Source organism: Pseudovirgaria hyperparasitica (genome assembly GCF_010093815.1).
Source record: "Pseudovirgaria hyperparasitica strain CBS 121739 unplaced genomic scaffold EJ05scaffold_11, whole genome shotgun sequence".
NCBI lineage: Eukaryota > Fungi > Ascomycota > Dothideomycetes > Acrospermales > Acrospermaceae > Pseudovirgaria > Pseudovirgaria hyperparasitica.
The window spans coordinates 1,436,764-1,448,884 of NW_022985559.1; the positions used below are offsets into that span (position 1 = coordinate 1,436,764).

Sequence of the window (12,121 nt, forward strand, 5' to 3'; positions counted from 1 at the left end):
TCCATTCTTCGACCGGGTCGCGTTAGCATATTGAGGACATTGGAACTGCCTTTGGACTTCGAGGAATAGCTGCACTTGAAAGTGCAAGTCGCGATTCCGCCCGAGAGCGCATTGCTCTAATCGGCGACCTCATATCTTGCCTCCTCGTCATGTCTGCCGTGGACTCTGCAGCTCCGCGCACTCGGAATGGCAGTCAGAGCCCCAGTCATGGCCACAGCCATAATAATACCCAGTCGAGCAATCACTTTGCGCCGAACCATACAAACGATCAATTCCTGACAGTCACACAGCCAGACTTCATTTTCACTGACGAGCCAGGATCACTGGATTTTGGCAATCTCACTGTCTATGATTTCAACAACGATATGTCGGGCTATGATGGCGACGCATCTACCACCGGTGGCTCATATAGCTCCATGAGGAATGTGTACCAGGATTCGCAGAATGACCTCCGCGCAGATCAGAACTCCTCTTTTCTTACTAGTCATTCTGTCGGCAACAGCTTGTCCCCAAACCTAGCCGAACATATCAGTCCTGACGCATACACTAGCGAATCCCTTACGGACTACTCACGATATGCAAGCCCCAACATGGACGACGCTCTCTTTGGTGATCAGTTTGGATCACTATTACACCTGAAGGATCACAATCAGTCAGGATCATATCTTTATGGGCAACCAACTTTCCCATCGCAGATGGAAAATAGATTTCAGGATCCCTCGTCGCTCAACTCTTCACGTGCCACGTTGTCCTCTGTAAACAAGTCTGGAATACAGCTGATATCGCCAAGCTTGACGACAAGTTCAAGTCCCGCTTCGCATGATCACCAAGCAGCCCCTACTTTCGCCACCAATGAACTAACCTCACATGGCCTACATCTGAATGCGGCACTTCAGAAACAACAAGGCCCGGCGCTTACCAATAGTCCTGCAAACACAATGGGAGGAGTCCAAAATCCGAACCATTTGACGAGTCCAATTGTTCGGATTGACTACAGCCATGGAGATCATTCCGACCAACATGACATGGGGTTGAATCTCACGCTAGATTCTGGCAAGCGATCTGCCCAGCATTTATCGCCGTATGCGAATGAGTCATCCGACGATGAGATCGAAAACACACATGGATCCATCAATAATAGCTATGCGGGTAGATCTATCTCCGTACCTGTGCCCGAGCGAAACGATGACGGATCTTGGGCTACAGAGGGAGCAAATTCTCAGGCTGGTATCAGTCCGATAGGTCGCAGCAGACTTAATGAGCAATCCATTGTCTCACTCAAAGAACAGGAGGAACAGATTCTTCTAGCTGGGAAAAATAAGGAGGTAGAAGAATGGCTCTCTCATAGTGATGTAGGCAGCGATGTTGAAGGCCCGGTCAGGCGGAAAATCAAAGACTCCAATCGAAGGAGAGCCAGAAGTTTCAACGACATAGCGAGTCAAGCGAAGTCAGGCACATACCTTGGATTGGGCGTCCAAACTGCAATACTCCACGATCGTAGTATACCCGGTCCAGGAGTGTACATTGACGAGCGCAGTGAATATGACGAGGACGATGAGGAAGGGGAACGAGTCACGGATGTATCGTTGGAAGATGACGAAATGCCATTCAATCCGGAGAGCGTGAACTCTTCCTCTTATTTCCCCGCTTCTGAGCAAGACTTCATCGAAGCTGTTCCGGCGAAGCCCTGGGCCGATTCATCATGGCCTAATGGAAAGTCCAGCGACCGTTATCAGCCACCGACGTCGAATCAAGCGATGTCAAGATTCATAACTCGTGCAAAAGAAGTCGATCATGCTTCTTTGGCTGCAACCGTTGGCTCATCTCGACGCAGGAGTGAGTCGGAACTAGGGAGTCTATACGGTGCTGTTGGGATTTCCAAACCAGTTGCACCGACCAACTTAGCAGAAGCACGCGGTAAGCCGAAGGAAAAGCGTGAACGAAGGCCTAGCATACTCGAAAGCATTATCAAACGCAAAGACACTAATGCTCTAAAGCGTAAGGGAAGCCAGCCTTCTCCGTCACAGCCGGCCGAGTCAGGTCAGGCTAACACGAAGAACGCCCAGGGCATAGCCACACCCCCTAAGCGGAAGCACAGCTGGAGCTCCAAGGGTCCCAGGGTAGATACGAGCCCTCTGCCCAGCCAAAAAGACCTAGGTCTAAGCACAGGTCCTAATCTTCCCACAACTTCCGGGCCACTGAAGACTTTGGGAAAAGTCATACAAAGACATCGCAGCCGGAGCGACTTGGGGAAATCGCCGGGCCTAGCTACACTTATGACACAACATGGTGGTCCTCCTATGTTGTCATTAGCTTCACCATTAGCAGACAATGACACCAAGTTCGGTCCACCTGCTCTAACAACTGCCGTTGCCGCCAAGGACGAGGAGGACAGTAACGCAGGCGACGACATACACGAAATGCACACTATGGATCTCAAGATTCGAAACGACCCGATCATACCAACAGCTGAGGGTTTCAAGACGCATGCTCGGCAGCTAAATCCTCGATTAGTTGAATACATGGTGGAAAGGGTGACTCAGGAACAGATGCGACGATACAAGCGGCTGCTTGACTTCAAAGTCAAGCACTGCAATGCTGTCAGGCACAGGAATTGTTCCGCACAAAACTTCTGTCTCTCTCTCGGTGGGGAATCTAAGATCCTGCCACCGCGAGCTAGCAATAAGGATGGTGACGCACCGTTCGTCGGGTTTCAGATAACCACTCCTGGATCCTCAGATGAAGACCTCATCGCTGCGAGTGAGGGCACAGTCGTGGCAGCCCAATTCCCACCCGGCGTCCCACTGCCACCTGTGAAACGCCTACCTGCCGAATTCGAATGCCCTTTGTGCTTTAAAGTAAAAAAGTTTAACAAGCCGTCAGATTGGACAAAGCATGTGCATGAAGATGTTCAGCCTTTCACCTGCACATTTCCCAATTGTGGGGAGCCCAAATCATTCAAGCGCAAAGCTGATTGGGTTCGGCATGAGAACGAGCGGCACAGACAGTTGGAGAATTGGACCTGCAACATTGGCGACTGCACGCACACTTGCTACCGCAAGGACAACTTTGTACAGCACTTAGTGCGTGAACATAAGTTGCCAGAGCCTAGAGCCCGAACGGGCCGTGCCAGCAATACCGGCGCCAACGGGCATATCGAAGGAAGCGGACCATATCGCTTGGGAATATCTAGCAATGATCCTTCCGATGATGTATGGGCGCTTGTCGAGCGTTGCCGACGGGACACCGCTAAGCAACCCAAGGACGAGCCTTGCAGGTTCTGCGGCAATATCTGCACCAGCTGGAAGAAGCTGACTGTGCATCTCGCAAAGCACATGGAGCAAATTAGTATGCCTATTCTGCCTCTTGTCGAGCAGAAGCATGTCAACGCGGACACCATTGTCAGTCCCGTCGTCGACATCCCGCAACATTCCGATCAGATCCACACACCTAGTCGGTCTCCAGCATCTCACCACGGCCCCCACTCTGCTGGTCCGAGAGATCACAGCTATCCACCACAGTTCCTCCAAAGATCCACCGCCACGGCTATGCCACCTAATGACATCAGCACGTACCCTCCTCCGCAACTTCACCATATGGTATCGCAGTCGCAGGGTGATTATCCGTCGTATTCCAGAGCGAGAGACGCCAATACACAGCATAATGCATATACCAACGTCTTGCCCGTATCTGGACCGAGTTGGACCGAGTCAAGCCAAATCAATCATGCTCCACACTATGCTCCACAACCACCACCCATCACGCCAGTATCAGGCTCAGGATTTGGCAGCAACCCTGTCTACGAATCCCCCACAGTCGAGACGCACAGCTTGCCGGGACCTGCATATGCCCAGCAATGCTTTCCGACAACAGCGTCAAATTCGACGTCAGGCGCAGGGGACGTTACTATGCGAGTCCCATCACATGTTGGCTACGGCCAGAGCGCAAACGCATTCCAACAGTCTGATTACCAGCTGCATCCTTACATGTCTCAGCAGGAACAAGCAGGTCTATACAGGCAGTACTAGAACTAGGATTTTCACTAGCAAGGTGATGCGCACATGCATTGTAGACGCCGGGCATGTCGACACGAAGAACATGATGACATGAAACACTAAAGACGTGAAACATTAAAAGATATGAAACATTAAAGCGATCGATTTTAGCGCGTACTGAAACATACACAGTGGAGACTATGGAATCTATCTATAATGATAGCAGTATGTTTGGCAAACAATGGTTTAGTCTATTTATGTGGATATTTTTGTTTGTATTTATGAATTTGTTCTAAACGGTGAAGGGGCTGATGGATACCCATATCTGGCTTTTTTTGTAATGTTGATCACCACACTATTTTTGAATGCGAAGGTGCTGGCTGTAGATTCTTGGCTTGAGCGCGTTCGGCAATCGGATACCCTGTTTTGTTATCCACTAAGCGATCTACCTAGTACCCAGTATGCCGATCGCCTAGGCGGGAAAGTTGGTCTTGCTCGTGCATAGATGTAATTTGGGATAAAGAATGCAATCCTTTTCTGGATATTCGTGGCGAAGACCAAAATATGTGGGAGGTCGTAACGAAGCATTATGGACTCGATCAAACATACAGGACCCACCCAGTCATCATTTGCTAGTAGCCATTATACTCTATGTGATGAAGCATGCATGTGCTCTACGTAGAATAAGCGGGTCGTCGCAAACATAGCAAAACATCTTGGGAGGCGTAGCTCGCCAGGGACAGTGTTGGAGGAGCACGAAGGTACATTTAGGTGTCACAGATGGAAGGGGAACAGGGGCGGGCCGCTCCAACCTATGCTGACGGACATGCATCCATGCCTGCAATTGCAGCTGTGGGTTCGGGGCGCAGACTGAAGATGCTAGACATGGTTCGCTTACAGGTCACGACGTCAAGGAGCCGATGCTTGGAAGTGGCTGGCTTGAATGAAGACATCCATGAAGCGCATTATGTGAGTGCACACGTCGGGGCAAGAACAGTCTTTTTTAAGGGAATAGACACTAAGTTGGATGCGCAGTTCGCTGGGCGCGTACGGGTGGAGATTCACAGCCGATCGGCTGCAGGATGGGATATTTTTGTTGCATTCGTGATGGACGTTGCATGGAGTGGATAAGCATGTATGTCACTGACACCATCGCTATCGCTGTTGCTGCCATAGTCGCTGTTAGAGTCGCCGTCATGGTCCTTCGTGTTGTTTTCTTCACGAGTGAGAGAAGGGAGGAAGCAATCCATTGCTTTGCACTGCCTCAATCTACTGTATACTGTACTGAATACGGACCAGCCAATCAGAGAAGCATGTTCACTAGCTTGCTTATACAACCAATCAGCGTCGAGAATCTGGGCTGACCGGTGCAGCCACCTACCTCTATCCAGACCTCGCTCAACTCTCTATCTCACTCACTCACTCTGCACCAGGCAGCAACATCATCGTCTGTTGTTTGCCTTTTGCGGCTTTTCGACATGGTTCTTCCGCTTTGTCCATCACTGCCAGCGCGACTAGGAAGCCTCATTCGTTGCTGTCCTTCTAGTCTTCCGAGGGTTCACGTCTCGTTACGCATGTTCCACCCATGCTGGACGGCCACGCAAAGCGTCAGCATAAATGTATTCTCCACGCTAAGAGTCTGCGCCTACTGCCTTTTCCCACACCGGTATGCTCTTCATAGCTTATTCTTGCCGTGTACTTGCTATGCATGTCCGACCAACCCTGATTCTCTTGAGCAATCTACTGTCCTCAATCAGGCTGGAGCGGTGTATGGAGTCAAGTACTAATGCGAAGCAAAGCCTCCGCATGGTCGAGAGGACATGATCGAGCTCCCATTCTCTTACCAGTCAGCCTGAGCTCTCGTACCAAGTGCCGCACACGAGGCTGAAAGACACACTTCTGGGAGGCACACTTTCACTTTTCCTTACTTGGGCTCACCGATCTGTCCTCCTTTGGCCTTGTCTATTCACTGCCCCAAATCTTGTCTTCAACTACTGCGGCTACTTTCCATCTGGTCAGACATCGGACGCTGAGCTGAACCCTTCCAAACACTTTCATGCTAACGGGTGTTCGAAGCGTCTAGACGATGGCCCAACACAGTTCCTTCACATATCCTTACTCGCCGGATGACGCCGTAAGCATTCACCAACACCTGATCCTAATTCTCCGATTGGACTGACCCTGATTCAGTATTACGACCACAACCAACCGGGCACGTCCCCACTTCGACAGTCTCCTTGGAAGAATAGGGAGCTGCCCGGTCCAGCGTCATTCAGACACGCTGCTGGCTTAGGTCTCTGTCATGATAACAGACCTACACTTGTGACTCACGCCGTCCCGGCTGTCAACATTCATCGAGCTGGCTCTATCCCTGGACTAGAAGGTATTCGTCTCTCTCCACTATCTCCGAGAAATTCAGGACCGCAGGTAGATCCTGTCACCAACTGGATCGAAAGCAAAGAAGAACCGTGGAGCAGTATTCGCTTTCGTACAGACACCCACTTTCCTCCCATGGGTACAAATCTGGCTCATTACCAGAATTCCCTCCCGAATTCTAACAACTATCGTCATGGCCCTAGCTCCGTAGAGAGCAACGATACTGTACCTACGCACTCGGACTCCGGATATGGCACGGCTTATACATACCCTACTCCAGTCATGGACCAAATGAATCGGACACCGGAGATGCCCGATCTTTCCTACAAAATGGATAGTGTTTCATTACCGCGAAGGCACTCCCACGTGCTCGAGACTGACAGGAGGAGTGATGGTCCCATCAATTCACGTGATCGATCTAGGTCAAGAACCTCGCAACGGCGCTCGGCGCCTGAAAAGTGCCTCGTGCCAGGCTGTAATGAGATTTCAAAGTGTCCCTCAGATGCCAAGTATGTCTGATGAAATCCACTTGATATTGTCGAAAGACTGACATCGTGCTTAGAAAGCATCGTTTGAAACATGAGAAGCCTTTCCACTGTGACGTCCGTAACTGTAAACGAACCCATGGTTTCACTACAATCAACGATCTCAACAGACACAAGAAAAGTGTGCACAAGATTGGGGGTACGACGAAGTCTTATAAGTGTGTAGCCTCACATTGTAAGAACAGAGACAAGGAATGGCCGCGCCTAGACAACTTTAAGCAGCATGTGGTCCGCATGCATCCAGACGACGACCTAGATGATATAATTAGGAGGTTCGTTCCCTTCCAATTTACACTCTTACGGGTACTAATCCTCCAGGTCCGAATGTCGCCGCACTGGCGACCAGTCCCGGTCACTTACACCCCAACAGCTGTCCATTGCTTCCATGGACAAAAGCTCCCTGGTCGCAGGCATGGATGACATTGCAAGGCATCCTTCCATTCCCACCGGTAGTCCCTCTGCTCTCTTTTCGCCCGAGCTTGGCACTAGGAACTGGGATCCGAACGCGCCGAATCCGTTCGAAGGCACATACTCCAGTACAAGCCGTCGCACCGGCAGTACTTATCCATCATATGAAGGAGGCCAAGGGTTTGGTCACGATTACGCAGATGTGATGAGTTACAAGGTCAGTCCTCTGAGCATGGAACCCGCTGCCACGAGTGTGGTAGCTTCTTCTGGGCTCAACACGCTGGCCGCGGCCGTGGCCGTGGCCTCGACCGTTGGGAGTGAGGCTTTAGATAAGAATGAGATCCCTGACGTGGGAAACAGGACTGGGGAGCATCTTCCAGAGCCTACGAGCACCAGCAGTCAAGTCAGCAACAACTGCATCAGCAATGGGCACAACCCCAAGGACCCGGAGACCGCGACCCAGACAGTGGGACTGAGCCCACTCGCCAAGGCCATCGCCCAGGGCCTCATGAGCTGTAAAGACAATGACAGTCTTGCACAACGAATTCTTACAGTTTTGACTGATAATGCCATTGTCAACAACACTTCGTCTTCTCCCCCCGCAGCTCTTACGAAAATTTCCGGATTGCCATCCTCGAAGCGCTCCGTCTCCACCCCTTATCCTTCACCGTCATCTCCGATTGCCCCTTCAACCGACTTCGACTCTGTTCGCGATGCCCTTACGACTATCCTCAAATGTTCTCCGCCGATTCCTCCCACCTCCACCGCGACGGGAAGATCATCGTTAACAACACCATACTCTGCCCGCAAGAATAAGCATTGCTCCCGCTGCAAGAGCCACTTCGCCCGTGCATGTGAACTGCGCAAGCACGAGCGCCGTCACCAGCGGCCTTACGGATGCACACATCCCAAATGCCACAAGAAGTTCGGCAGCAAGAGCGACTGGAAGCGCCACGAGAACAGCCAGCACTTCCAGAATGAGGGATGGCGGTGCGAGATTCGGAACGACAATCATGGTGATCCTATTAGGAGAAAGGAGGTCCCGATGCAGACGACAATACATGAACCCGTAAACGATCCCGCCGCCGTCTGCGGCCTCCTCTTCGACAAAAGATCATCTTACCTCTCTCACCTCTCTAGCATCCATCGTATTCCTGTCCCCGATCATTTCAATCCAGCCTTAATTCATGGCCTATCCTCATTCTCTCCGCCATGTCGTCTCCCGTCTCCACTACGCAACGTCCTCATCAAAACACGCATCGGTCGCAACTACCAATCAAGCTTCTGGTGCGGCTTCTGCCGTGTCATTGTGCCCCTGAACGGTCGACGAGCAGATGCCTGGGACGAGCGGTTCAACCACATTGATGCGCATTTCACAAAAGAAGGAAAGGGCATCGGGGAATGGTGGTGCGTGGAGGAGCGTCGAGTCAAGGGCCAACCCGAGAGCAATCCCAATCCCTCACCTTCTATCAAAAACGACGACAACAACAATTTGATAACAGCGGACACTAACGACAATAAGAACGACAATAACGATAACGTGAGCGCTGCCACCAATGAAGATAGCATAGAGCCGCCCGCCACCAACGACACCGCCTTCTCCGCCCCACCGTCTCCCACGCCCGCACTCCAGCGCAAACACAGTCGCTCTCTAGATGAGGATGACACAGACACAGAAACAGACGCAACACCACGACCGAAGCGCCCGCAACGAGACGAGAGCCACGACGCAAGAGACGTGGACACGTTCTGCTGCCGCTGCAAGCGAGGCCCATTCCGGCGTCGGCTCTACTCGAACTGCATGGACTGCGAGCATGAGTTTTGTGTCGAATGCGAGTATATCGACCACGGCGGTGCGTACGAGTATGAGATGACCTAGCAGAGGCTTGCTGCTGTTACTACTGCTGTTTCTGGGAAGGCGCTGGGATGTAAACCAATTTTTTTTTTGGTGTACTACAATTTTTCGATTACTACTTTCTTTTTTTGTATGGATTCAAATGATCATTCGGGGATTGTGTTTTTTTCCCCTTTGGATATGGCATGATTGCTACAAGGGATTCTGTTTTTTTATGACATAATGGCTTGAGGGTCATCGGCAACAAGAGATGGGATTGGCGCCGCTTTTTGGGCCTGTATTGTATTTTCGAGAGACGGCATCTCCCTGGGGAATTTCTCACGTGCTATGAATTGGTTGGTTGGATGTGCTATACTGTTATCAACACTATTTTTCCTTTCCATTTTTCACCCATCTGTCAGCTTTCGCCATTCAACGAATCCCATTTTCTTTTTCTCTTATTCTTCCTTTCGATAGATACCATGTATGAATTTCAATGTAGTTGAGGCGTGAAAAGAAAAGGGTCGTTATGCCCTTGTAATCAGTCTTTTTTGCCACCATTCTTCTTCCATTCTGCGGCCCGATGAGTCCTCCGTGTCTTCCCGCCCGCCCCGGCAGCCTTTTTGCCGCCCTTGTTATTACCACTCCCCTTGAACTTGAAGCCAGTCTTGCCCTGACTGGCCGTTGCGCGGTGCCCTTCAAATACAAAACTCTCCGGCGTGCGCGCAACACCCTCCGCGCCACCAAACTTCCCACTCCTTGCCGCTGCCGCGCCGGCACGGCCAAGCAATTTCCCCGTGCGTCCGAGCGCCGACTTTTCCGCCTGGCTCATCTTCGGGTTGTACATGCCTTTGCCTTTCCCTGTCCCTGGTGCTGCCTGCGCGCGTCGATTCACGGCCGGATGGGAAGCGTCCTTGGGATTGCGCTTCATGCTCTTCGCGCGCGTGACGCGCAGCGAGCGCGGCAGCATAGGCGGGAAGGCCTTGCCGTCGAGGAGGAGGGCCTTTTCGACGCCGTTCTGGTCCGCGAATTGGACGTAGGCGAAGCCCTTGCCGACGCGGGTTTTTGCGTCGCGGACGACGCGCACGCTTTCGATGGTGCCGGCCGAGGCGAGATGTTTCCAGAGGCCCTCCTCGACATCGGCGGCAGGCTTGGGTTTGCGTGGTTTGCCGTCGGAGGATGCGGCGGCTGCTGCGCGGAGGGCGGTTTCGTCGTCGACGAAGCCGAGGTTGCCGATGAAGACGCAGCGGCGGTGGTCTATTTGTTGGGGGTGGGAGACGTGATCGACGCGGATGTGGCGGTCGAGGACGACGGTACCGTTGAGCTTTGGTGCGGCGGCGGAGGCGGCTTTGACGGTGGAGTAGACGACGTAAGCATGTGTGGATTTCGTGGTTTCGGCCATGAGATCTTTCTTGGCGAAGGCAGCTTTTTTGGGGAGGGGTGTGGAGAAGGCGGTGGAGCGGAAGCGAAGTGATTCGACTTTGTGAGGGGGCGTGGATGGCGGGAGCGTTGAGAGAAAGGAGGAGAGGTGGGCGAGGAGAGTCTTTTTAGCGGTCTTGGAGGTGATGGCTGCGGTAGATACGTTGCCGAGGAAGACAGTGCGCGAGGCTTTGTCTAGTTCGTCTGGTGTTTTAGGAACGGCCGCGAGAGACTCATGTTGTGGTGGCACAAATGTGTCGGCGTCGTCTTCAGGTGCATCATCGTCTCCATTGCCGTCGGTTTCCATAGAGGGATCGCCAGTTCTTTGATCGCGTTTCGGGCGCTTCTCTTGACGGAGTTTGGCTTCTTCTTTCTGCTCCTCCTCGGCTAGCTTCTGTAGATAAACATCCTCGAGATCATCTTCGTTCTCCTTCCGCTTTCGTTTCCGCGTTGACTTCTCCGATTTTGTATCAACGATGTCGTGTAACTGCATGGGGGTTGACTTTGTATTTTCGCCCTCGTCTGAAGTTTCCTCAGAAGAGTCTTCTAGGACTTCATCGCCGTCTACAGCTACTCCACCCTCAGAATCAGTCGCATCTGGAGCTTCCGTATCCGAGCTAAGCTCAGATAGTTCTTCATCGTTCTCAGCATCTTTGGTAGCTTTTGTTGAGACTTTCTCTGCAGCGTGATATCGACTTTTCGGGAGAGGCTGTACAGGTCCAAGCTGTTCCAGTCAGTTAAGGCACAGTGTAGTTTCAGATTGTGAGGCTGCTCACACTGGCCGAAAATAAAGAAGCGAGGGCGGGATCAACAGCTTTCTGGTCCACGGCAAAAGCAGAGGTTCTGTGTTCCTTTGAACTCTTAGCAGCGGGACTTGAGTCAGTTCTGGAGCCTCCTTTCAGCGACTTGCTTTTGCCCATGATTGGAGGTCGGAAGTCTTTGTTGGATACTGTACAATGGATGTATTTACGTGCCAATGAAAAATCCATTGTATGCGCGGGCGGTGAAGCTAGATCCGGCAGAAAAGGATCTTGGCAAGCACCCTCCCATGGATGGAATAGCTGGACGCTGCCCGCGCATCCGTCACGAGTTGTGGAGCTGCCCAGGTGGTTTATGCTACAGTAGTAGCTCCTCTCAAGTGTGTGTGTTCGCCGTCTTCTCTCCCCCAATCCTCCTCAGCTGCCATTCTTCACGCACTGTCTATGTCGCAACCACGCTCTCAACTATACGACAAATACTTGGATTCCTACAGCTCAATTTCCTCTTCCCAGGAACCCCTCTGCTCCCCCGAATTTGGGCCTCGGAACACGATCCTTCTTTTCCTTCCCCGATCTCGCTGGGATCGCTCAGCGCGCGCAGAGAAGTTGTCTAGCTGTAAGTTGTTTCTGATTATGTATGGGTTTGAAGATGCGCGACATTGGTAGTCAAGGTGTATCATCATCTCGACGCTGTACTCCGTATGTCACTGATTTTCATACTGGTGCACCCACTCTCGCTCGCGTCATTCAGCGGCGGCAGTTTTCCCCCACCGCACAATCAACCGC

General features: G+C 51.9%; 3 protein-coding genes across 3 annotated transcripts; 2 read left to right on the forward strand and 1 right to left on the reverse strand.

Moving 5' to 3' along the window:
• Positions 1 to 695: 695 nt before the first annotated feature.
• Positions 696 to 4,028, forward strand: EJ05DRAFT_441139 (uncharacterized protein; the record flags this gene model as incomplete). Its single annotated transcript, XM_033741971.1, has 1 exon — positions 696 to 4,028. The coding sequence occupies one exon, from the start codon at positions 696 to 698 to the stop codon at positions 4,026 to 4,028; it is 3,333 nt and encodes a 1,110-aa protein (XP_033599201.1).
• Positions 4,029 to 6,081: 2,053 nt separating this feature from the next.
• On the forward strand, positions 6,082 to 9,203 carry EJ05DRAFT_502244 (uncharacterized protein; the record flags this gene model as incomplete). The annotated part of the gene is made up of 4 exons (XM_033747222.1): positions 6,082 to 6,129; positions 6,186 to 6,880; positions 6,934 to 7,188; positions 7,235 to 9,203. 4 exons carry the CDS (start codon positions 6,082 to 6,084, stop codon positions 9,201 to 9,203), a joined length of 2,967 nt encoding a protein of 988 aa, XP_033599202.1.
• A 221-nt stretch (positions 9,204 to 9,424) lies between these two features.
• EJ05DRAFT_512372 (uncharacterized protein) lies at positions 9,425 to 11,526 on the reverse strand. The gene is made up of 2 exons (XM_033748331.1): positions 11,354 to 11,526; positions 9,425 to 11,301 (listed from the first exon to the last, which is right to left on the reverse strand). The coding sequence occupies exons 1-2, from the start codon at positions 11,495 to 11,497 to the stop codon at positions 9,700 to 9,702; spliced, it is 1,746 nt and encodes a 581-aa protein (XP_033599203.1). The 5' UTR covers positions 11,498 to 11,526; the 3' UTR covers positions 9,425 to 9,699.
• Positions 11,527 to 12,121: the final 595 nt, after the last annotated feature.

Excerpts from the sequence above, each read along its gene's own strand:
- EJ05DRAFT_512372 (XM_033748331.1), bottom strand. The coding sequence starts at position 11,497 with ATGGGCAAAAGCAAGTCGCTGAAAGGAGGCTCCAGAACTGACTCAAGT. Across the intron at positions 11,302-11,353 it reads CTTCTTTATTTTCGGCCAGT|CTTGGACCTGTACAGCCTCT; the intron begins GTGAGCAGCCTC and ends TGACTGGAACAG.